Genomic DNA, 26,186 nt, shown 5'->3' on the forward strand with positions numbered 1-26,186 from the left:
ATTTTTATTGATGATTTGTAGTAATTCTTTTGCATGTGTATCAATGTAATTAGGGTACGACGGTAGGTAGCTTAATACGGGCCCCAAACCTCATGGCCGGTCCTTACATTGCTCTGCCCTGTTGCTTAGTTAAACAAAAGTTAATGATCTTTTACAGAATTTAGTAATAAATCTATTAACAAGAAGCACCGTAAATTTTTACAAACACTAGTACGTTCAAATTCACTACAAAAATACTACTCTCTCACTGTACAAAGGCTTTGAATTGATGGAGATAGCTGCGCTCGTAGCGCTTTAAATGTTCAATCCAAATGGATAATCTTGTGATGCGGCCATCCCAGCGTGCCGACACTCGGATGTCTCCCATTCCCGGCAATGCTACTTGTGATCTGCCACAAAACCATTTCAAAATTGTCCTGAATGGAAGTAGCTCTGCGTGTGAGATGCTGATGCTTCAGAGTTAAGTTCTTTTAAAGATCCTCAGTAGGAAAAGACTTCAAATTCTGAGTCTTCTTCAACTTCAGTGTGAAAAATGAAACTTGGAAATACCACGGTGATGTCCCTAGAGGATGTGGTTAGCGAAGCAAGTCAGTAAAAAATTTAACAATATTAGATATCATGAAAAGGAGCCATAGGTTCAAACACAAGTCAGATTGTAACTGGAAAATAAAGGTGAGATTGGATGTTTGCATATCGCAGAATAGGATAGCATCTAAAGAGACACAGGCAAGTTACATACTTCAAATAAGGAAGAGTCATGTTTTTCAAAAGGGTTGGATGTCGAAACACAAAAGCCTTCCAGTCTTCTTTGCTAATTTTACCATCTTTGTCAGCATCAGCGTCGGCAAATGTCTGCAAGGCAATTGAAGATGCCGTGAGTACTAAATTCTCCACAAGCTCTGATTACCACCCAGTAAAACAACATCCAAACTTACACAACTACGTACTGCTTACCTTATCAATGATAGACTCAAGAAGATCATCTGACAATTTCAAGTCAGATTCCATCATTATGGCAATCACCATTTGCTTAACCTGAAACCAAACAGAGGCCACTTGGTTTAAATAATATCGTGTCTGCGTTCGTAAGTACCCATAAAAACATAAATTTCCTCGGAGACTTAGGCAGTAAAAAATAGTACAAGACTCACTTCTTCTCGCTCAATGAACCCGGTTTGTCTCAGATCATAGAGCCTAAATGCAACTGCAAGTAATTAACAAACAAGAAACGTAAGATAACGAGAAAGACGCACACCATTTAGCATTGCCTTTTATAGCAGTAAGACTTACAATCAATTTTATCATCTATAGGGGCATATGGATGGAAGACATTGAGTGCATGAACAAACTCATCAAATTCAATGACACCATTTTTCTTTTCATCAAAGAGATCAAAAACCTAGAAGAGCAAAAACCAGTTCGTGTAAGTAGAGTTGCAGGGAATTATATATATATATATATATCCTAGTCAGTGGTTCAAGATGTTGGTATGAAGCATTTACCCTGTCCAGGAAAAGATTTTCACCATAGGGAGTTCTGAATAGTGCTAATTGAAGCTCTTCCTGCAACACAATCATCATCCAAATAATCATTACAATGCATGAAACTAAAAAGAAACAGTTTGAATGATTCAGAGAAATTTGGCTGACCTTATGAATCGATCCGTCGTCGATAATTGAACTACTCAGCTTCTTAAACAGCTCATACAATGCCTCCAGCTCATTAACGGTAACTGCATCATCATTTCATGCAAGTAAGCAGCACAAACAGCATTCAAAATTACTATTCATTTCTTTCTTCTTCTCTTTTTCCCAAAATCCCCAAAGCAAAAGGAAATAATTCACAATTCGAAGTTCTGCATAAATATAGTTTTCTTAATCTTCTGAATTTTTTTTTTATAAATATTCCATACATCTGGTTTCATTGGCGAGGACAGACATATCGCCCAAAGCGAAACGGCATTTGGTTTCGCGCGGACGGTAGCTGAAGCAATCGGTCACAGCAAAAACCAACACCTCTATGATTGCTATAAACGGTATAAATGCCACGCAGATACGCTCGCCCAATGATAAAGAACTCGATCTCTGGCCAACCCCAAAAAATTACAAAATAAAATACGATTAATGATGCTTAATTCATCGGAAAATATAAACAACGGGAAATGAAAATTCGGCCATTTTTACTTTTACCGAGAAATCCATTGTTGTCTGCAACAACTGATCAGATCGAGGCTGCTACTTCTTGAGCTTTGTTGCTTTGTGCTTTCCGATTAAATATGTCCGCATCTACACCGGAGAGCTTCGTGAGGCGTCTTCTTCTCTCTCGCTGCGTGGATTGTACATTTCGTTTCAAAGACGGACAGAGAAGAGGGCGCACGAGAACGCGGGAATAAGTAAACCACGAAGCTTCGGTTTTATCTGTGAATAAATGGACCCCACCAAGCCAAACCAACTGTTTATTCTAATCCGACCTCGCCGTGACCGTGAGTGCTCTTGCTCTTGAGCTAGATTCTGACACTTGGATTTCTGATTGGCTCTGTAGCCCTTGCTTCCATGTGACGCGGCATGACACGACACCTCGCGAGGTCTGAGCCTATGAAAAATATAGAGCCATCTTATTAATTCTTGCGGTAATATTTTTCCTCCATAATGCTCAATCATATTTCAAGTTTGGTTCCCATTTTGTCAAATATCAATGAGAAAAAGGACTAATGTTTGGATAACGACGAATGGGATGACTAACTCTTTTAGTTCCAAACACAAAATTCCAACAAGACAATCCAACTATCCTTAACGTTAAATTGGATGTTTTTGGACTATGCTTATGATGCTGCTTGGTCATTAGCCCTAGCGGTTGAGAAGTTTGGGGGTACAAACTTCAGCTTCCAAAAGGTTTTAGGCATGAACCCCACTATCTTTTACTCTTTTTGCAACTGACATCTGTAACGACCCGGTCCTAAATAAATTAATAAATATTATTTTATTCAGAGAAAATACCATTTTGCCTATAGAATATTTTATTAGGTTTAAAGTTAACTTTTTGACCGGGAAGGAATTTGGGAATTCCAACTGTACCGTTACGTAGAGCACGGCGAGATGAGTCCGTAGACACGTAGTGTGCCCGAATCGGAGTTGTAACGAAAAAGATATTATCAAAACACCCTCAATGGCACAATCGTAAATATTGCGAAAAAAGTTTGATAAAATCTGATTATTTTTTTTTTTGGGATTGTTCAAATTACAAGGGAGACTCTGCCAAAATTTTGCTGGAAGTCTCGGTCTTTAGTAAGTGGGCCCGGCATCAGAGTGATGTCGGAATTTCCACAGGATTCGTCTCGAATTTCAGGGAATTCGGGGCGGGTCCTGTCAACATATCCTTTAAAAATGCTCTAATTTATTATATTTTAATCGAGAAGATGATCGAACTCGAGTGTATGAAATATAGTCACTTTTATACTAAGGTTTAATTGATCGTTTTTATTTTTAATACTAATTTATTGGAGGAATTAATTATTTCCAACACCCATACGCACTTTCACTTGTGAAAATCCTGAAGTTTACCAATTCAGCCGATCACATCAGCTTTCCTCATCTTAGGAAGGCAGCCAGGTTTGTTTCATTTATTGGTCTTTCTTTATCTTAGAAAGGCAACTATATTTGTTAATTTTTCGGATTGTTGTTTAATAGTTTAATGGGCATGTGATGATGTGATTTACACACATTGATCAAATTAAAGAATAATGCAACTACATTATTAACGATTGCGTATAAAACTCCATTTGCCAATATGATTACTTGATTGTGGTTGTTATGACACCATCATGGTCTTATTCAAATGGATATAAATTCTCAAGCGAAACTAGATTTTTGAAGAAGACTTTGTATCGATTCCTAGTACTGAACTTTCAGATTCTTCTTCTTAATTATTGGCAAAAAATTATTAAGATTGTTAAGCAACCGCATGGATTTTCCAAGATTCCAAAAATGTCAATGTCCTCCTTAAAATTTGATGAAACATATAAAAAGAGGAAGATATTACATCTAAAGTTATTACTTTCACACGAGGTATTATCTAGATGTTATTATTATGTAGACCCCATAATAAATAAAGATGAAAGCAAAGAGGGATACACAAGATTTGCACAATAATAACATCTCCGGATATCGCATAAGAGAATTTTCATATATATATATATATATATATATAATAGGTTATAGATTTGGACACATGGACCTTTCTGTCAAGCACATGAAACTTTTTGCCCATATTTGTATAACTCAGTTTATAGGATGGCCTAATATCACGTGTGGCCTTGGGTTGTGCCTGACAACATTTGTTAATGTAACTCCATATATAGTTTCTCCTGACAAAATACAAAACTCCATATAGGAAAAATAAGGAGAGGGTGATGATTTGAAAGGGGATTTACAGAAAAATTTCCATTCTTATTTGAGTACCTAGGGAGGAAAGGATCTCGAGCGTAGAACGAGAAGAGTAAAGTAAGAAATAAGAGTTATATTGGCTTGCAGACCTTATTGGTTGTGATATTGATCTTACAGGAGAACGAAATCAAAGAATATATAGACTTTAATGTCAAATGTTTCACGAAAAAAAACATTCATAGAAAAATGAATTTCAAATAATGTATTCTTATCGTTTTTCTTTCTTGACTTTTTTAGCTAGGCAGGATTAGAAACGTAAAAAAGCTACCATACTCAACTTGAAGGGAAAAAAAACAAATTATACAAATTATTGGGTTTATTGATATCTACTAGGCGAAACAGTACAGATCTACCAGAAGCTCAATCTTGCCTAGGCAATAAGTCACCTGTATTCCAATAAAATATATATATATAAAAAGTCACCTGTATTATTTAGTCCTTTAAAAAATCTTTTCAGAAGGTAGCTCTCTCTCTCTCTCTCTCTCTCTCTCTCTCTCTTCGCATTCATTGAGCAATCAAGGCACAACCCTACTTTGGACTCTTCCTAGTTCATCATCCAGCATCAAGCTTGAGAGAGAGATAGGAGTAGCCTCGTAATTATGAAGCCCCAAGGGTAACTCATACCCCAAATTAGCAAGGTGATCCGCTGCTCTGTTTTGCTCCCTGTAGATATGAGAGACGTTGCATCTCCAATCACGATTAAGTAACAACTTGTAGTCTTCAATCAGACTTGAGCAATCATTTTCAGATGTGCTGAAACTCAACAATGATATATTCAATCACTTTAGCCCTGATCCCATTTAGACATTTACGTTGCAGTAAAAAATTAAGACACATTAACTTGTAAACACCATCAACTATACAAAAGAATAGAGAATCCTATATTGCTTATGGAAGCAAGATCTGTTTTTGCTTCCTCAGTTTGACATTGCATTGCATCGAGATAGAGTCTCATCTGTCATACATTTTTATATCATATGTTTCTCGACTTCAAAAACATCGAATCCTGGTGGTTTATATTTTTGGAAATCAAATCAATATGTACTTCACCAATGAGGCATGCAATACATTGATTATAGATTGAATTGAAGCATGTGCGCAGGTAAATGAGTGAATTTATTTGTCATTCTTCTCTCATGACTCTTATTATTGGCATGAATATATTATTTTTTAGTAGCAGATCAATTTTGGTTTCATGGTTGGTGATGATTAAGAATTAGGTTTCTTGACAGGTCAATAGAAAAATGTGAGAATTTGATAAGTTCTGAGGGAGAAAAAACATGTCATGCGTTTAATGGTTATTTGAAAAGTAGAAAAATGGGATATTGGAGAAAACCAAATTGAATACAAGTGTTGAATACCTTTTTTTTTTTTGGCTGAGATGAAATATGATATGACCAACAAAGATTACTTGCTAGCGATGATGGGAGTATTTGGCAACTTCACCACGGAAGGAAGTAGTGTTCCTTACTAGCATATTATGTGTGTTATGTCAGACACATGAAACTTTTTGCCCATATTTGTATAACTCAGTTTATAGGATGACCTAACATCACATGTAGCCTAGGGTTGTGCCTGACTACATTTGTTAGTAACTCCATATATAATTTTTTCTGACCCACTAAAAAAAAAAAAAAAAAACCTCCATATATAGTTTTAATGTCTAATATTTCGAGAAAAAAAACATTTGTCAGAAGACGTAAAAAAGCTACCATACTTCAACTTGAAGGGGAAAAAAACAAATTATACAAATTATTGGGTTTATTGATGTCTACTCTAATCCTAATCCCTGAAACTAGATCATAGCTAAGCCACTTTCACCTATATCAAGATAGAATGATTACGGCTTGGGCTCTATAACTTTGTGATGCGACTTGTATCTAAATTCAATCTTTGATAAAATGTATGTGCTCGAATATTTGACCGATTAGTAACAACAAACAGCAATAATGTGTTTTTGAAAAATATAATATCATTTTCAAAGGGTCCGTTTGATATCATTTTCAAATAGCGTGCTTTGAGAATTTTGAAACTCTTTTATTTTGAGTTGTAAGGTTCTCTTTCTTTTCTCTTGATAGATTGATTGAAGCAAAGATAATTTTGGTACATATCCCCTATCCTATAAAATTTTATTGTTGTTATCTGCGAAATCGGCTAAGTGGAGAGAAAGCATGAACCTTCCTCTTTTTTCTCTTTCAAACTCAGATCATTATCAACACCAACCCCACCATACAACTCTTCCTCAACTCCTTCCTCACATCACATGCAAGTAGCTTAGTTTATTGATAAAAAAAAAAAAACTTTGTATAAAAAGTAAAAACATGGATTTAGGGAATGCTCTGTTGATGGATGAGCCTTTGGTCTTAGATAGCAATGGATGAACCTTCGACTAAGATTGTCACACCCACTTCCTAGATTCCTCTGTCATGTTCTAGAGTTTTTCCTCTAATTTACTTTCTTTCCCGTACGTAATTTTACTTTTACCTTTTCTTTTTTATCACTACTTTTAGTTACTAAAGGCTTTTGGTGTTCTCGAGAAAAACTTTGTTTCAATGTTCAATAGAGATGACACTATTTTGCTATTAGCGGCCAATAACATTATACCACGTAGAAAAATTATCAGAGCATCCACAGTGAGGGGGTGTATTTTCAGGGATGTAAAGCCACTTTTACATCCCCTTTACACCTCCGAGGGGTGTAAATACGTTTTTTGCTCCAATGGGAAACGATGTAAATCTAAGATATATAATTTTTCCTCTCTTTTCTCGGGTGGGTCCCGCCTACAAATGATGTAAAAATAGATGCAAATGTGCATTTTATTTTACATCTTCATGGTGGTGATGTATGTTTACAATCCTTTACATCTCCTCATTGGAGATAATTCCGGTGGCAAGGGGTGTATATTTAACATACACCCTCTCATTGTGGATGCTCTCACGCATGTCATAGCGTTATTGGTTGGAGATAGCGATATCCCCATTTTATGCAAGTGTTTCTCCCTCTCACCGTAGCCTGAGACACAAATTGGCTCATCTTGCAAGCAACACACATAAAAAGACTAGACTACCAAGACCCTCTATAAAAATATTTGCCATGAAAATATATATATATATATTGTCAAACTATAAATCATATACTGTTTATTAAGTAAAATGTGAATCTTCGATTTACAGTGAATAATTTAAGTGATGAGAGTTGAGTGAAAAAATGAGTTAGAATTAGATTAAGTCAGAATTCAAGTCCATTCTATTGTAGGTGACCAAGAAATCCCTTAACACGTGATAGAATAAGCTTGCATATTTAAGTTTTTTTTTTTTTGGATAAGAAAAAAAAAAATTACAAACAGAAACTACGCGGGCACACAGGCCCAAACAGGTCGAAAAAGAAAGGAACCGAACCATTTAGAGTACATTATGTATAAAAGGTACAATCTCAATAAAATAAAATAAAAAACCAAAAGTCATTGTTCCCTTCCCAATTAGATTTTAAAATCGTGGTAAAAGTCTTTAGTCTACCATATAAATGCTACTAAATTAGTAAATTAGTAAATCAAAAGCTGACCCATTTAATCTAAAATCTTGTGCTTTACGCTAAAATATATGTAATTTAATTTATAATAATGGAGAATGGCAAGCAAGAGGGAACAGAGAAGTACTTTTGGGAAGGTACAATCACTGTCTGATTAGACAGTAGATGGATGGATGGAGATAAGCAGCACCAGCATCATGTGATAAATCCAACACATCATGTCGTGTGGGGGTCCTCTTTCTTCCTCTGTTGTTTTTTATGCTGTTTCTTTCCTTCTGTTTGATAAGACTATAGTCTGAGTGTGCCACTCACTCACTAGACTCCCTGAATTCGTGTCAACGTGTCAACGTATCAACGCCGTTAGATTTTCCAAATAAAGTTGTTAGGTTGTCTTTGTCAACACCTCCTCCTCCCACCCTTTCATTTCTATGCCAAAATATACACAGAATTTACGGTCTCCTATGGACAAATACCGTACGTGCATAAAAACCAATCTTTAAAGGTCTGAACTTCTTTTATTTATGGAAATCATAAGACCTTAAGGGCTCGTTTGGTACACAAGACTGTCTTGGCATGGACTATGCTTAGGGACTGGCTTGGCTTGACTTGGCTTGGTCTAAGTTAGATAACACTTATCCTACGTTTGGTGTATGCTTGGACTAGGACTAGAATTTTTTTATTTTTTCAAAAATATCTATATATATGTATATATGTATTTTATAATATATAAAATATATATGTATATATACATACATATAATATATATATATAGGTGTATATATGTATATTATAATATACATGGGTATAATACATATACATATATTTATATATATGTATGTATATTATAATATAATATATATATATATGGGTATGTTATAATAATAATAATAATAATATACATGTATATACATATATTATATATGTATGTATATATACATATACATTATATATATTATAAAATACATATGTATATTATAATATATAATATATTATACACAGAATTTACGGTCTCCTATGGACAAATACCGTACGTGCATAAAAACCAATCTTTAAAGGTCTGAACTTCTTTTATTTATGGAAATCATAAGACCTTAAGAGCATTTATAATGGGCTCTTTAAACTACATTCTTAGACAAATTTTAGGGAGAAATTGTAAAAATACAACTCCAATCATGCTCCATATCCACCTCTTAAAATAAGGAGACTTCTAGGAGCTCCAAAATCTTAGAAGAGAGAAATGACTTTTAGTGGCTCCCTATAATTTAATGTTGCTTTATTTAATGAGTATTTTAAATATTTATTTAATGCTAACTATATTTTATTTTATTTTTTAATAGAGATGGACCAATCAAAAAAGAGTTATAATATTTATGACTCCCTGAACTAGAGAGGATTATTGAAGTTTAAATTTTATAGAGAGCTCCTAAAATAACTTTTATATGTTTTTAGTTAAAATTTAACTAAAAAAATAGAGAGCATGATTGTGGATGCTCTAAGTGCAACGTGCGGGGATGATCACTTGAGCTACAAATCCCTTGTCGAAATGTATAAATTTGGAATAATAGTTTATTGGGTTTAGAGAGAATCATAATCATTTTCTTTCTAAACAATAGAGGCATCTTGGGTTCAAATCCCAATGGTACCCATGTGTGTGAGTTTTCCCTTCCCCTTCTTAACTTTGGCAACCAAAAAAAAAAAAAAAACCTTTTGGACTAACTTTTACTTTCGCTATATGTTTGTGCACAATGTGGACTGAAAATTTGTCATCAACCAAAATAAAAATAAAAATATCATTTACATCGTTTTTCTTCTCAGAATAATATGTTAATTTATTAATATGCTTATATAAATAATTTAGTTAAGAATAGTGTTCCAAACATTATTGATACATTTATATTTATTATTATTGTATTTTTTTAATCACTATCAGACATGTTTTTATTATTTTTTATTATGCTACCAAACGCATTCTCGAATCTTGAAAATACAAATTCGTTTTCTCATTTTCGTTTTATGAAAATGTTACCATATGGGCCCTAATATTTTGTGATGTGGCTTGTATCTAAATCTAATCTTTGATAAAACGTGCTCCAATATTCAATCGATTAGTGACAATAAATACCGAAAATGTCTTTTAAATAATATATATATATATATATTTATATAAGCGATATTGAGAGAGAAGGGATTCGAACACATCATCTCTAATGCATGAGTGACTACTTTTAACTACTTGAACTACAAGCTCCCTTACGAAGAATGTTAATTTCAATAGAGATGGAGACGGATGGATCAAGGTGCGCTAGATCTTGAACTTCTTGTTGTCCAGAGAGCACCTAGAGTTGGAGCAGTTTTGTTAGTTTTTTCTTTCAACTTTACACTTTTAGGGAATAGTTTTTCTTTCTTTGCTTTCCTTTTTCCAAGTGTCTTTTGTTTATGCTTTTATTTTATTTTTTCTGTTTTTTCCCTCAAATTCAAATTTTTTTGAATTCATTTTTGTCTATGGTGTTATTTACTTCATCTACTTGTTCTTGATTCTGTTAAGTGCTTGTTATTATTTTTTGTTTGTTTTTTTTATTTTTATTTTTATCTTTTTCTGAGTTTTAGTTTTGGCCACTATTGTTTAGAATCCTAATGAAATTTTCTTTTTGTTTGAGATGGTTGCAAGGATTATTCATTTGTTCATCAATCTTGGAGAACCATAGCGGCCACTTTTCGTAGCGGAGCAGTTATAAGACAAGATACAGTAGTAGGTGGTGTTCTTTTCAGTTGGTGTTGGTACTCGTTCATGGGTTGGGCTTTGTTGGGCTGCTTTGCGCAACATTTATTTATTGTCCACTTGCCCAAGTTTTGCGTGTTGGTTGTTATTGATGAGCAAGCTTTACAGTGGTACTTTTTTTCCTTAATTGGATTTCCCTCCGTTTGGGGGTTTTTAAGGTAATGTTTTAACGAGGCTACTATTGCTCCATCACTTGACTCCGTTGGGGACTTTTTGTCCCTCATGGTGATGATTTCTGTTGGTGGCATTGCGGTTTCCATGTGCAGATCGAAGGGGTGTTCCTGCTTCCTCTTCTTTCTCTTTTCTTGTTGTTTCTATTTGAGTTGTTCAAGCACGAGTCTTTTTTAAGATCATGCATTTGTTGATGTCTCTTATGTTTGAGTTTTGGATAGTATTGACTGTTTCAGTGCTATCTTTTGTACTCTCTTACGGTGCTTATTATTTTTTAATAAAGTGTCTTTTCTAAATAAATAAAAATGATAAATTATTCCAACAACAAAAAAAACTGATAAATTATATTTTCCCTATATTATATAGTCTTTTTACGTAAATGGGTTTTTAAAAAAAAGAGTAAAATAAACACGAACAACTGAACAAGGCCCATAATGTTGACCAAAAGAAAAGAACAAGGGCCATAATGGCCAGAGTAAAAGGGCTCGAGTCTTTAGAAACGAATAGGCTGAACATTTGTTTTTAGACTTTTGCTTTGCTTAACCCAGTCTACCCAAAGTTTCTCTCCTTCCCAACTCAGGGGCCAAATGACACGTTGTCGTATTTGCGTAAGAAACGAGTCAAACGACAGGTATTAGATTATCTGTCACAAATGTACGACAGCACAACAGCAGCTGCATATTAGTCTTATCCGAATCTATCGTCAATTGGCGCGTTAAAATCTAACTGACGAAATAGCGCCAAATTTCTCATCTCCCAACCGTCCGATCAATCAAATGGTCTCAACGTGCCTCAGATCAGAGGCGCTTAACATTTTTCTCTCATTTAACTATTACGAATATGAAGAACCCAGTCGTGACGAGTTGGACCGAGTCGACTCGGAATCTCTTCGAACCAGTCATCGTTTTAGTCATCACTTTCGCTGCCATCGTCAAACTATCTCAGTCTCTCTATCGCTACAACCTCCGTCGCCGCTCAAGAGCTCGCTCTGGAACGATGTCGTCGTCTTCTTCATCTGACAACGGCACCGGCGTCCAAGCTCGTAGGCGCAGTCGTATTCTCTCCAGCAAGCTCTACTTCGACATCCCCAACTCCAAGGTAAACTTTTATATTAATTTCATTTGTGTTTTGATTTTTTATTATTTTGGATTCTGAGTTTTTTATCAATCAATCAGGTGCCGTTGATTTACTCGTCTGCATACGATATTACTTTTCTTGGCATCGAGAAGCTGTAAGAGATGAATTTGCAGTTCTTTTATTTAAAAAAAATTCAAAATTTTAAGTGTAATTGGTTTTTTAGGCACCCGTTTGATTCGAGTAAGTGGGGTCGGATATGTGGGTTTCTGTTGGTGGATAATGTTGTGGACAAAAATTGCATCGTAGAGCCTCTGGAAGCTTCAAAGAATGATCTCCTTGTGGTATTTTCTTGTCCCTTTGGTTTGTGTATATAGCTGTGTGGTTGCTTACTTGTTTGCTGTATATATGCTTATTAGTAATATAGCACTTAGATTGCTTACCATATGTTGCATTGAGCAGGTACACTCGGAAGCATACTTGAATTGTCTAAAGAAAAGTGCAAATGTTGCTATGATAATTGAGGTAATGTTAATAGACCACAAACTTGACTTTGGTTTGATTGGACATTCTTGGTTCGTATACTCCGAAATGAACTGAGTGCTTCTGATCTGGATTAATGGTTCTGGCCGAGCTTTGTTAGTTTCGTATATGCTATGAAGATTATGACATATTTGGGCTACGATGATTAAGGTACCTCATGTTGCCGTATTCCCGAATTGCCTTGTGCAGCAGAAAGTTCTCTATCCATTTCGCAACCAGGTAACTGATAACCCGTGTTGTGTTTTAAGTTTTCAGTCGTGTTGCCAAAGAGGAAAAGAAAAACAAACCAAAGAGGTTTGCACTGATCATTTTCCATTGCAGGTGGGGGGAACTATCTTGGCTGCAAAGCTTGCAAAAGAGCGAGGATGGGCCATCAATGTTGGGGGAGGGTTTCATCATTGCTCTGGGGAAAAAGGAGGGGGATTCTGTGCTTATGCAGATATTTCTCTTTGCATACACTTTGCCTTTGAGCGGTTAAACATATCAAGGTAGTAACGTTTTCACCTCAATTGAAATAGTTGTATTATAGGATAGGTTTTGAAATTTCAATAGTAATAAAAGAAAGAAAAAAAACTACTTTCAAGTATGGATATGATCATTCATTATTTGCCAATACAGGGTGATGATTATTGATCTTGATGCACATCAAGGAAATGGCCATGAAACGGATTTTGCCAATGACAGTACGGTTACCTCATCGTCCTCATAGTCATAGGGTGATTTAAACTTTAACTTGACTCTCTTCTGGAATTCGAATAACTGTTTTTTTTAAAACAGGTCGAGTCTATATACTGGATGTGTACAACCCTGGAATATATCCATTTGTAAGATGCCTGCTCTTGTTCTGTTTTGAGATGCAAGTTTTTCGCACCAAAGTTGCCTGCTGTACTGCTGTTAAGGTCTATGAGGGCAGGACTCTAACATAGACCAAGGATCTAACTCCACCTTCATTTGATCTTCTTTAGGATTATGAAGCAAGAAGATACATTGATCAAAAGGTTGAAGTAGTGGTGAGTCATCCCAAATTCCCATTGTCATATCAGATTGTAGTTGTTTCATACTATGACCTTGTGTAATGTAATCCTTTTTCTTGAATTTAAACAGAGTGGAACTACAACAAATGAGTACTTGAGAAAATTAGATGAAGCACTTGAGGTATACACTTAACTTTGTCTCAGATATGCTTAACTCTCATTTGTTGCTGATTAATTTGCTCCATTGAATGTCACTAGCAAGTAATGTGCTGCTGTTTCCTCTCTGGAATAGTGATGAAAATAATAAACCATAAACAGCTCATATTAGTATTAGTATTAGTTGTATTATTGTTTGAATTAATATTTAGGAAATTAGTAATCATTTTTTGCTTATAGAAAATAACTGTTCGCCAATTTTTGTGTACCATACCATGTGAACTAGACCTTGTTTATGTGTATGTTAGGTTTCTGTTCATAGTTTTGATCCTGAGTTGATAGTCTACAATGCTGGAACTGATATTCTAGATGGCGATCCTCTGGGCAGGTTGAAGGTAATATCGTTCATTGATCTTTTTGGTCAAAGAGAATATCACTTGCCTCCATTCTTTTTAGTTCCACTCTTTATGTTGAAGGAGTAGGTCTCAAAATCTTGAAATGCAAGCGGAGAAATTTCCTTCACCGGTTTTCTGTTGATGTGTGTTTATGTTGACTTGTGTAGATCAGTCCTGATGGGATAACAAATAGAGACGAGAAAGTTTTCAGGTTTGCTCGTAAGAGGAACATTCCTATTGTCATGCTCACATCAGGTGCTCTCTCCCTCTGTCTCATTTTTGCCTCTTTAATTTTCACTGGTTTCTAGGATCGTGTAGTCTTATTACACTAGCCAGTTATGATAAGTAGATCAATAATACAATAAATTTACCCACCTTTGAAATGTTAAAGTGGTTTACCACACTAGGTTCTTGGGTTTTCATGCCAGTCGGATGTTATTGCGAATTCCAGATGACTTATTGTTGCTAGATAGATTGCATAGAATCGTAGCTTTCTTCAAATTTAATCCACCCCTGTTATGTTTCAGGTGGTTACATGAAGTCTAGTGCCAGAGTTATAGCAGACTCGATAACCAATCTCTCAAACAAATGCCTTATAGATACAGGTAAAAACATGACTGCCACATGAACCATCCCCCAACGTATTTCGTGGCTATTTACGAGGTTGGGTCACTGCCAAGAAGCCATGACATGGGTTTCAGGATTCATACATGAATGATATATGCATCTGAGACGAGCTAGGCATGCATATTCACTAAAAACAATGTATAGCAATAGCTTAAGTAGCGGGGGAGATTCATCATTCTGCGTTCTGGTTGGCCATGACTGCATCTTGTAATATACAGTCACGCATTCGAATTCGATGAGATAAGAGAACGCCTACACTTAGGTTCTGCATAAATGTGTTGATTATCTGATATTAGAGATTATCGAATTCGATGTAATATACAGTCACGCTTTCAGCCCTTGTTTCATTTGGGAATTGTCGGGTTGGGGTCAGCTCAGCCTTCTTTCAGGCCTAATGAGGCGGGGCCTTCTCAGCAAAACAAATAAATAAAGATGACAAACTAATTGACTAGCAATGTTTCTTTTTCTTTTAGGATTTTAAATTGGTTCAGTTGATGCCTGAGTTCAATTTAGGTCAAGTTTTAATATATGCGATGGGAATCCTAATCCTCCCCCTACAAAGCCTACCATTTCTATTTGTACGTGAATTAATTGTTACCTAACCTAACCTAAATGTTAATTGATTTGGATTCAACTTCTCTTTGAACAAGGCTTTGGGGTGGGGCAGACTAGCTATTTAAACCCTAGAATTGTTGCTAGCTTTTGTATCCATTAATTTCTGGTTAGACGTACTGTTTCTAGCTTTTTCTTAACCATGTCGGAAAGCTCAGACAAGAAGAATAACAGCATCTGCGACTGCAAGGAAATATTGACGGTGGTGCCGTTTGCTGTTTGCATCTTCCTTGGTTTTATGTTTCTCTTGTTCACGTTCAAGTCATACGAAGGCCCCAAATTCAGCATTAACGATGCTTATCTTACCCGATTCAATTACACTGAAACCAAGCATACTCTCTTCTACAACCTCTCTCTCACAAACCCTAACAAGGGACATCCGAGTCACTGCATACTATCAAAACAAAACATTTGGTCTTGTGAGTTTGGACCATAGGCATACAACGTTTCACCAAGACCCCAAGAACGCATCCATTTTTCGTAATGTAGTTTTTCAAGGATGGAAGGCTCTGGTGTTGGATGAACCTGTGCTTACCAATGCTGCTCACCTTACAGTAACGACCTAGTGATTGCTTTCCAGGAAAAAGTTGGTACAATATCTTGCGAAGTCGTGCAATCTAAATGTTCCTTTGAGGTTTAATGGAACATTTTGGGATAATTACAAGCCTATTCATTAAAATATAATAATTAAAATTTAAAATTAAAATTTAAAAATTTAAAAAATTTAAAAAATAAAAAATAAAAAAAAAAAAAAAAAAAAGGGCCCCCGTAAAGCCGAGCGGCTGCACTCTTTTTATTTTAAAAAAAAATCCGAGTATAGCCGCGCGGCTATACTATTTACACCGCATTGCCCCCACGTGTCCAAAATAGTACAGCCATGCGGCTATACCATTTTAAAATTAAAAATAATAGTATAGCCGTTCGGCTATACGCGTAAGTATATTATATTTAAAAGGAGTATAGCCGGACGGCTACACTATTTATAAAAAAATATACCCCAGTACAGCCGCCCGTCTATACTCTATTAAAAAATTTGTACCTTTTTTTAATTAAAAAAATCAATTGTATAGCCGTGCGGTTATACGCGATTAGTATATTATATTTAAAAGGCATATAGGCGCGCGGCTATACTATTTTTTAAAGAAAAAACACCCCAGTAAAGCTTACGCATTTTTTAAAAATTCTCATGCATAGCCTCCCGGCAATACTACTTTTATTTATTTATTTTAAATTAAAAAAAGGGATCCTCCTATCGGTTCGGCGCCCACATGTTAAAAAAAGTATAGCTACTATGTTGAAATAATAAAAAATCATTGTATAACCGCACGGCTATAGGTCCTCGCTTGAATGTAACAATATCCAAGTAATCCAACGACTAAAACTAAGTCCTCACTTGAGGATCATATATATGGACCTTATTATAGAACAACTCTGAACTTGTGATACTTTGGGTATTTGTACTGATATGTATCAACCTTCTTTATCATAAGAAATCCCGCAAGAATCGGGTAACAAGAGTGCCCTTGATTGCCATTTTCTAATGCTTAGTGGCCGAGACTAGCCTGAAATATTCTTTTTGTATATGGTGACATTGTCAAAGTATTAAATTTGACATTATTATGAATTCATTGCCGTACAAAACAAGTAATTATTTTAATGGTTCTTTTCTTCCCACTTTATGGGCATCATGCTATATTGCTGGCTTTTACCGCCTATGTCGTTGATTGCAATTGTTTGTAGCTTCTTTCGTTGGGAAAGTTTTCAATACCGTACGTGGTATAGAAAATATATATATATATATATATATATGAGGCTTTTTATGGCCTTTCCTCTTTGTCAAGTAATAGTGATTTTGGCTGCAAGTTGGCGTCAAGCTCAAGTCCATTTCAACTCTAACATAAAAGAATTTATTTTGGCGTGTTAGTAATCAAACATGGTTATCTTGTGACAAATGGCCAAAGGCAATAATGCACAACAACATTAATTTGGATTGGAGAGGTGCACGACATATTTACACTTCCAATTATGACATTATTCTTTTTTTAATATTTGTGATCCAGTGAAATAATGTCTACCACCATGATAAGTAATTTCTCCAATTGAGCAAACACAACTTTTTTCCATTCCAAACAATTATTCAATCATAATTCTATTTATGATCAATAATTTGATTAGTAATGTTACGAATTGTCACTCAAGAACAATTTGCATGGATTGCCAGTTGACACGCTTATGTGAGTGGTTGTTTGTCGTTGATGAAAGTGAGTTATATGATCTCTCAACGAATAACAACTAGCATAACTCGAAGCTTAACAAACCTTAATGGTAATTCTCTAAATCCCAAATCACATTCATTAATTTTGGACAACGCCAATTATAACTCTCATAAGGGTAATTCTAATCTACATAAATGGTGATTCGAACTTGAATGCAATGAGCTGTCATACTGCCTTCATCAATTGGCTTAACCCAAATATGTAATAATTTGATTAGTTTGGAATCCCCAAAATAAAAAAGAATTTCTATATAAAATTCAATATTCCTTGAAGTTAATACTTGCACATGCTTTCGTAGGTGAATTCTACAATATATCAACGGCTAATAACTATGATAACTCTTCTCTTCTAGTTTTGCATAAGAGGCAAAGCTTAAAGTAGGAGTATATATCGGTTCGAAACTAATACAATTTCACTAATTTGCATCCGATCCAAAATAAATTGGATTATGATTTTTCCAATCGAAACCAATTGTATTAGAGGTTTAAATCCAATATGATCCGATCCAATTGCTATAGGATTGGATTGGATTGGATGCTCGGTTTTCATAATTAAAAATATATAATAATGAAATATGAAACATTTATCGTCAAGTTTAATATAATCAAACATTTTAATAGACGTAAATGTAAAATATAATAAAATGTTAGAGAATTATAAACATCACTCTATCAAATTACTTAAAATGTTTATATCTTTCTTAATAAAAATTACCTAATGAGCAAAATAAGCATGAAATTAGATTGGATCCTCACAAGCAAATCCGCCATCCAATCCAATCCAATCATGTCGATTTTGGAAACTAGAGATTCAATCCAATTCGCCAAATTATCGAAACCGACTAAAATTGAATTAGGTTAATCAATTTAGATGGATTGAATTGGATCTTACACACCCCTATCTTAAAAGAAACCATAACGGTAATTCTCAATGTTCCTAATCAAATTCATTAATTTTGGTCACCGCCGGCATTATAAACTCATAAAGCATCCCAGATTACAGTTTCCACCGACGACGGAATCCCACACATTTGTTTAATTAATCTGAAGATTTATGAGTCTTTGACTCTAAGTTGACCACACCGCCCTAACTCTGGTTAGTTCCCACTCTCTCTCTCCCCCTCTCCTCTCTCTCTCTGCTCTCTCTACCAATTGCGATTTCTCGTTCTTGAAGCTCGACCCTCTGCGCGCAGTTTTATCCTTCGCAGCTGCCATTTCTGCAATGTTGAGAAGAAGCTCGTCCTCCTCGCATGGCCTCTTCACTATTTTGATCCCTACGCTGCTCCTTCTCAGCTCAGATTTGCTTTTTTCACTGTCGTTCGCTGAGCCGCTCACTGAATCAGATCCCCTCCTCAACGCTAACGCCACCGAGTCCAATGTCTCCCTCTCCAAGCCAAAAGAAGGCAGCTTCGCTGACATGATCGATAAAGCTCTCGAGAACGAGTTCAAAGAAAATGATCAGAACGAAGGTTTGTAACTTCGTAGATCCGATGCTCCTCTTCTTTCTCTGCATTTGGGTTCAATTAGGGTTTTAGGTTGAAGACCAAAAAGAAAAGAGAGGAAAATTTCGAGGATCTTTGGTTTTCTTTTTGGCTAAGAAGAAAAGGCAAGAAAATTGGTTATGGGAAGATTACTTCTTGCAGAATCCATAAGATCACGTTAAGTTGTTAAAATACAGTTATTATAGTCAACTAATACATGTTCTTAAGTTTTAACTTTGTTTATTGTTTTCCTTTGCTTGCTCGCACTTGCAGCTACTGATCCTGGAAGCTTTAACAACAGCGTAGCCGGCCAGCAGGTTGGTGTTAAGCTAATTTATCTAACATTTCTATACAGTGAATGGGCTACAGCCATAGAGAGTCATTACATCAAGATCTGATTTTCTTGAATTCAGTTTATAAAATATTTTGAAATCCTTTCTCCAAACACCTTCTTATTGCAATTTATGCTTTTCTAGCCCAATATGTAATCTAATATTTTGATGCATTCGTAATTCATTCTCAAATTTGATATGGTTGTAAACTTTTGCTACACTTGACCTTTTACCCATCTTTCAAATCCATAAAGAATCTGTTTCAGTTCGAAGGTCTGCTAAATCACAACTTTATCTGTCTTTGTGTGGATCAGGCAGTTCTGGAGACAGTTGCTAGAGTTAAGTCAAAGAAAAATGAGACAAAAGAGGAAAAGTATGCTTCTTTTAACTTACACTTTTCATGTATTCTTGTCACCATTAGAATAATGAGCTTCACTGTATAGCAGCCATCTTCATTATTTAAAGCCCGCTTCTCACTACTCTGTTGTAGCTTAAATAGGTCGTTTCAACTGCACGATGTATTTAATCTGGATAATGATAATAGAGGAGAAGATACACCAACACTAATAGATCGAAAGGTAAGACTGCTTCTTTGATACTGCTGCAGGTATTTATCTTCATGGTTATAAATTTAAATTTTTTTTTATAAATTTTTTTAGGACAATGTCTTCATAATATCAAATTTCAAATCAAAATATCCAGTGCTGCAACTAGACTTAAGGTAAACTTGCTGGCTCATTACAGTTTTGTTAAGTTCATTGGTCCTCACTTGATAGAAATGCTGATTTGAACTCTTCTACTTATTGCATTGTAGATTAATATCAGATCTGGTGGTCGTTATTGTATCTGCAACCTGTGGTGGCATTGCCTTTGCTTGTGCTGGACAACCGGTCTGATACATACATTCATACATACATACTCGTATACATATATTTCCAAGCTCAATAGAGAAAATATATAATTCTATGATCTTACTAAGTGTTCGTATTCTGCCTCCTTGATACTAAAACATTACAGGTTATTAGTGGATATTTGCTAGCTGGATCTGTTATTGGGCCTGGAGGGTTCAACTTCGTCAGTGAAATGGTTCAAGTATGTTTTACCCTACAAATTTACTATTTGCAAGAAGATTCTCTAGCAAATTTCTCTAGAGCCCTTTTGTTACAGTGGTTCCTAAGCTATTATTTTGTACTCTTAGGGTTTTGGTCAGATGATCTCGTAGCACCTGTCAAGATGAGTATGAAACTACAGGAAAAATATTGTAATTCATACTCATTCTTGAAAAGAAGAAACAGAACTGCCATTCATTTTAGCTAATCCTATCACTGCTAAGGCTTAGACTTTTTTCACTTGTAGTCTTGTAGTATCCAATAAAAAAATTTCGGTAAGGCACATTTGCCTCTTTTATGATTAATAAATGAAATGAAACAATTACTTTATGTTAGAGATAGATCTTCTTTTTGCTGAAATTTATTTGTTAATGTTTCTTCTTACATAAGATAGTTTTGTGTCTTACATCCATCTTTGCTCTGGTTTATGTGTGCAGGTTGAAACTGTGGCTCAGTTTGGGGTAATTTTTCTTCTTTTTGCTTTGGGCTTGGAGTTCTCCACAACAAAGGTAGACCTCTCTCTCTCTCTCAGTTTTGATGCGCTTATAACTGAGCTAAATTAGTCAAACTTCATCCCTACATAATTGTAGCTTCGAGTTGTTCGAGCGGTTGCTGTTCCAGGAGGCCTGCTGCAAATCTTCCTATTTATGTGCCTGTGTGGTATTACAGCCTCAGTATGTCTACTAATTTTCCAGAGAACTTACTTTAAAGTTGGTGCTTGCTTATACCTATTTTACATGCGAAAACTACCTCCAACTTAAGCTCCTAATTCTTGGCATTCTCATTCTTTCTACGCTCAATTCTTTAAGTCATATGTAATTCATTTTCTATATCTGGTATTTAGAAGCGTGCAGTTCTGATAAATTTTCTTGACATGGATTTTGAAGCTAAATATTCTGTTAATATAGACTGTGTTATACATGTTTCTCATTCTCAATGCTGCAGTTCTGATTGGATGCTGTTTGCAGTTATGTGGTGGTAAAGTTTCCGAAGGGATATTCGTTGGTGTGTTCCTTTCTATGTCTTCAACAGCAGTGGTAAATTAACTTAAAGATGTCTCGTGAATGCCCAAATACACACAAATTTGCATCCACATTCACACTCTTAGTTATCAACTTTGTTGGATGCGTAGTTTTCACAAGATTTTTTTTTTTTGGTGGTTCTAGGTGTTGAAATTTTTGATGGAGAAAAACTCTACTAATGCCCTTCATGGCCAAGTTACCATTGGCACCCTTATTCTGCAGGTTTGTTGGTTTTATATATATATTCTTGTGGACTTCAATTTCCTTTGTGAATGCCGAATTACTGCTTTTTGCACTGATTTATCACTCTTCTAAGTATGTGTAGAGAAGATTTTGCTTTGCAGGATTGTGCAGTGGGTTTGCTGTTTGCTTTGCTTCCAGTTCTAGGTGGGACTTCGGGTATTCTTCAAGGAGTGATATCTATGGCTAAGTTGTGAGTTGTTCATGTTTTCTTGTAATTGTCTTTGTTCTTCCCTCATGGAACAGTCTTGTATCATATGTCTGGTATTTCATGTGTTGACCTTGAGGTTTTGAAGTCAAGATATTTATAATGTTTCTTGTTATATTTTTTATAAAATGACTCAATCGGTGACAAATCCATCTATTAGTTTTAAGTTTATAACATCTTTCTATCTTGAACCAGGATGGTGACGTTGATTACATTTTTGGCTGTTCTATCTATATCATCTCGTACTTGTGTTCCTTGGCTACTTAAGCTGATGATAAGCTTATCTTCACAGGTACCATTTTCTTAAATTTGTTATAGAAAATTGCTGGATGTATTTGTATTTTCTGTAATTAAAATTTCATCTTTGCAGACCAATGAACTCTACCAATTGGCATCAGTTGCATTCTGCTTACTTGTTGCCTGGGTATGTTTTCCTGCCTGCTTTATTTGTCCTTACTTCATGTTGGCAAGCTTCACATTAATCTTCTCTTATATTCTAAAGAATCATTTTCCTTCATGTTGCTTCCATTATATTTGCTGGTTGTTTTCCATTTTGGCACAAGTCCTTTTTTAATGTGTTAGGAGAATTACATACGGTGTTTCACTTAAGCCTATCTATGAATGGACATTCGCCTTGACTACTCACAAAATCCAGTAGCAAGTTGGGTTGATTGGTGACCTAAGAATAGTTTTGTCTACAAATTTATACTGTGTTGATTATATTTCAAAGATATAGCCTTGTTATGTGAAAGATTAATTTTGCTTTGCCTATATGTCCTATTCCGCCTTATGAGTCGTGTTTATAAGTTCTGTCCGTTACAGTATATGCATAGACCCTCAGCATCTGGTCAGTAGGGTACTATGCACCTTATGAGTTTCTCGAAATGATGTAAGATAATTGTGCTTGAATTCCCTGACACTAGTCATGACACTATAGTCTAATTGTTTTTACAATTTCAGTGTAGTGATAAGCTGGGACTAAGTCTAGAACTGGGTTCCTTTGCTGCGGGAGTGATGATATCAACAACTGATCTTGCTCAACATACGCTAGAACAAGTAAGGCTATACTCCATGCCATATTCATGCAGATGATCTTCTTTGGATGTATTCCTTAATTCTATAGCTCAAGAATGCATGCAACCAACCATAAATAGAAGAAGTGGTTTATTTTACTTTCTTTGGTATGTTGGTTATCTTCTGTCAAAGACCTTTCTTTGGCTAGGGAGAGAGCACTGTTGTGTTTATGGTATCCATCATTATACGGAAGGGAAAAGGTTATCTATCAGGATTTTATTGGTGGGCTTAATTGAATTGGGTCCTTACACCAGCTGAGGTGTTTCATTGAACAATATTAGTGAAAGTATTTCGCTCACTACATGATGTGGGTTTGGATTCCCTTGGATCGATTAAGGCTCTGTACCATCTACTAGAAAGTGAATGGTGAGCTTAGTGCAGACATGTAAGAAATGTAGGTTTCTAGCCTTCTAATGTACCAATACCCTGTAATTTGGTAAAGAATGCAACTTGCAGTAAGTGTCACAATCATTATATATATTGGTTTTCTCGTTCTTATGTGGATGATAAATTGTTGCTCATAATGTTGAAGCTCCCTATAGTAACTTTTTATAGCAGCACTGAACTTTTCCGTATTTGCAGATTGAACCCATCCGCAACCTTTTTGCTGCTCTGTTCCTTGCCAGCATTGGGATGCTGATCCATGTTCAATTTCTCTGGAATCATGTTGATATATTACTAGCGTCTGTTATCTTAGTTATCATCATAAAAACAATTATTATCACCATGGTTGTCAAGGGATTTGGTTACAACAACAAAACCTCATTTCTTGTGAGTTTGATTTGAATGTCACATTGTCATATTACTTATTCTAGTAATTCAGTTGTTGACAGTTCTCGGATTCTTGTATTTGTTTAGGTCGGAATTTCTCTGGCACAGATAGGCGAATTTGCTTTTGTGCTTCTAAGTCGTGCCTCCAATCTCCATCTAGTTGAGGTTAGTGCTACTATTGGTTTTTTTTTTTTTCTTTTTAATGATGATACATACTTAAAGTTAAAAATTCACTTGCTGAGGAAATTTCTGGTTTCATACCTGAGTAACCTGATTCTTTTTGGGGTCAAACCTGAGTAACCTGATTGACGCCATTGTAAATAGTTAATGACCACAGTACATTAGTATGTCTGTGTTCTCTGGATCTTTTAAACCTCCAACTTGTAGAACAATGTGACTACAATTATGAGCTAGTGAGCTAAAACTTTGACAATTTTCAGGGGAAATTATATCTCCTGCTTCTTGGGACCACAGCCCTTAGTCTGGTATGAAAATTATCTCCTTCTGTTTTATGATGTGCTTCTTTAGTCCATTATTGATGTGGTTGCATTTTATTTTTCATTGATAAAGAAAAAAGTGTAGATATGTTTTTTGTAATAATTTCCTGCCTACATTTTCTGAAATTTATTGCAGGTGACCACTCCTTTTCTATTCAAGCTAATCCCTGGTTTAGTGCATCTTGGTGTGCTTTTAAGGTGGTTCCCTCCGGACGGGGCTGTTGAGGTATTGACGTTTTAAAATTCATTTTCAGAACTGGTTTAATAGAACTTGATTGAAAGTTGAAGTTTCTGCGCTTGTATTCCCAGCTTTATCTTCACTTATCTTACATATGTTTGTTGACTTCAGATTGGGTTTAAAGGAGATAACCTTCGCACAGATAGTGGTAAACAGCGCGTTATTTTGATGGTCCGAGAATCACATGATTCGTGATCTCTGTATAGAGGAAACTGTAAAGGCAATCTCCGTTTTACCCAACATGTTTTGCTCCAGCCACATTTGGGGAGTGGGTGCTTGTGGAGTTGATAAGAGAATTGAACTGTTTTCTTCACTTCTCATACAAATCTACTCTGGAGTAATTTTCTGTTTCACATTACCGGCCTAATCAACCGCTCAAATTGAGCTTCAGTAATGGAAGAACAGGAAAGAGACTATCTAACTGCTGAAAGAAGTTAACATGCTTTACGTATAACATTCATTCTTTGCCACAGTGATTTATTCTTTTGGAGTTGTAACATAATTTTGCGTCCTGTAATTTGAACTGAAATTTGTAGTTCATATGTTTCTCTTTGTCCGGGAAGTGTAGAATTTTGGATATTTCAAGTAATGTCTATATCATACCTCCTCCATGTCTTTTTCTCTTTCAGATACGCTTAATTGTAAAGATTCACAGTTCAATGGATTTTTTTTTCCTTGTGGAATTTTTAACTGGCATAGTTACCAAACCGCGATGTATCACTGATGTGTGCTATAGGAACACGGGGGCCAACACAACCAGGAACAGGCGATTTTTCTCCTGTGGCACTGTGAACCCCGGTATATAAGCCAAGTTAATAGTTTGGAACCAAAACTCATGGGCATGGATCCCAATCCTTCCAGTGGACATGAGGAGAGATTTTAGGATAAAGTTTATTATCCGACTCTGTTTGTTTCTTCTTCTTCTTATGTCATAATCAATCGGTAAAAGAACACAAAGTGGTCATGCTGACAATGAGAACAAAATCAAAGGAGGTCCCCTGTGACTGTCCACTTTGTGAAGCATGGGCATGGCCAGTATAATTAATTAATTTAAAGGAAAAATTAGGGCGCCATCCTTCGCCACCAATGTTTTTGCAATTACTTCTAAACCAATTACCTAGATTAATTTATTATAATTAGTTCATTAGTAGATGGCATGTCACAGGTACTTTGCTAACATTATTGTTTCCGATATAAAGCCACAAAGTTACATCTGACACATGAAATTAAACAAACATTAATGTCCTAGAAATACTATTCCACTAGCACTGGCAGTGGCCGTAAATCTTCCGATCCGTGTCATGTGCTGGCTAGCTAGATAATGCTTAACATATAGGTGCAATTACAAGGGCTCTAGGGCAGGGTTTAGTCTGTTGATCCAACGGTATCGGAGCTGCAAGCTCAAGTTCTAAATCAGTTGCTGCGGTTGGAAGAGGAGCTGCAGGCTCTGCTGCTAAAGTTGATGAGAAGACAGCTGACAGCTGTCAAACCCATACCGGTATGGAATTATAGCACTCGAAGCTTCAATATTATTAGGTCTAAAAATGTTTGGTTTGTTCATCAGTTGAACTGAGAGTTCATCTTTACCAACCTGCTTGCAGCAAAGAAAAAAAAATTCAATTAAACTAAATAATTAAC

The 26,186-nt window shown here is 35.5% G+C and overlaps 3 protein-coding genes across 8 annotated transcripts; 2 read left to right on the plus strand and 1 right to left on the minus strand.

Moving 5' to 3' along the window:
- LOC18792675 (calcineurin B-like protein 10) lies at positions 68 to 2,404 on the minus strand. 2 transcript variants are annotated; one of them, XM_007223627.2, is made up of 9 exons: positions 2,190 to 2,404; positions 1,913 to 2,084; positions 1,650 to 1,732; positions 1,503 to 1,562; positions 1,291 to 1,399; positions 1,152 to 1,204; positions 955 to 1,035; positions 740 to 852; positions 68 to 562 (listed from the first exon to the last, which is right to left on the minus strand). In XM_007223627.2, the coding sequence occupies exons 1-9, from the start codon at positions 2,199 to 2,201 to the stop codon at positions 481 to 483; spliced, it is 765 nt and encodes a 254-aa protein (XP_007223689.1). In that variant the 5' UTR covers positions 2,202 to 2,404; the 3' UTR covers positions 68 to 480. The 2 variants fall into 2 exon arrangements, with proteins under 2 accessions (XP_007223689.1, XP_020424480.1); XM_020568891.1 differs by having other exon boundaries at positions 2,184 to 2,401.
- LOC18790111 (histone deacetylase 2) lies at positions 10,172 to 15,144 on the plus strand. 3 transcript variants are annotated; one of them, XM_020567122.1, is made up of 14 exons: positions 10,172 to 10,267; positions 10,628 to 12,018; positions 12,096 to 12,151; positions 12,221 to 12,338; positions 12,457 to 12,519; positions 12,688 to 12,756; positions 12,859 to 13,025; positions 13,156 to 13,220; positions 13,315 to 13,361; positions 13,503 to 13,547; positions 13,642 to 13,692; positions 13,976 to 14,062; positions 14,230 to 14,317; positions 14,590 to 15,144. In XM_020567122.1, the coding sequence occupies exons 2-14, from the start codon at positions 11,761 to 11,763 to the stop codon at positions 14,688 to 14,690; spliced, it is 1,215 nt and encodes a 404-aa protein (XP_020422711.1). In that variant the 5' UTR covers positions 10,172 to 10,267; positions 10,628 to 11,760; the 3' UTR covers positions 14,691 to 15,144. The 3 variants fall into 3 exon arrangements, 2 of the variants coding, with proteins under 2 accessions (XP_020422711.1, XP_007225703.1); XR_002272294.1 differs by lacking the exon at positions 10,172 to 10,267 and having other exon boundaries at positions 10,394 to 12,018; positions 14,235 to 14,317; XM_007225641.2 differs by lacking the exon at positions 10,172 to 10,267 and having other exon boundaries at positions 10,399 to 12,018.
- Positions 18,482 to 25,231, plus strand: LOC18792083 (K(+) efflux antiporter 6). 3 transcript variants are annotated; one of them, XM_020567113.1, is made up of 21 exons: positions 18,482 to 18,672; positions 18,770 to 19,045; positions 19,331 to 19,374; positions 19,704 to 19,762; positions 19,880 to 19,967; positions 20,049 to 20,110; positions 20,204 to 20,279; positions 20,407 to 20,481; positions 20,936 to 21,007; positions 21,089 to 21,172; positions 21,467 to 21,535; positions 21,665 to 21,742; positions 21,865 to 21,953; positions 22,164 to 22,260; positions 22,339 to 22,392; positions 22,929 to 23,024; positions 23,625 to 23,813; positions 23,901 to 23,978; positions 24,254 to 24,298; positions 24,447 to 24,536; positions 24,660 to 25,176. In XM_020567113.1, the coding sequence occupies exons 2-21, from the start codon at positions 18,799 to 18,801 to the stop codon at positions 24,741 to 24,743; spliced, it is 1,776 nt and encodes a 591-aa protein (XP_020422702.1). In that variant the 5' UTR covers positions 18,482 to 18,672; positions 18,770 to 18,798; the 3' UTR covers positions 24,744 to 25,176. The 3 variants fall into 3 exon arrangements, with proteins under 3 accessions (XP_020422702.1, XP_020422696.1, XP_007225682.1); XM_020567107.1 differs by lacking the exon at positions 18,482 to 18,672 and having other exon boundaries at positions 18,679 to 19,045; positions 24,660 to 25,231; XM_007225620.2 differs by lacking the exon at positions 18,482 to 18,672 and having other exon boundaries at positions 18,679 to 19,045; positions 19,889 to 19,967; positions 24,660 to 25,159.

The sequence above is a fragment of the Prunus persica genome, chromosome G1 (assembly GCF_000346465.2).
Source record: "Prunus persica cultivar Lovell chromosome G1, Prunus_persica_NCBIv2, whole genome shotgun sequence".
NCBI classification, from domain to species: domain Eukaryota; kingdom Viridiplantae; phylum Streptophyta; class Magnoliopsida; order Rosales; family Rosaceae; genus Prunus; species Prunus persica.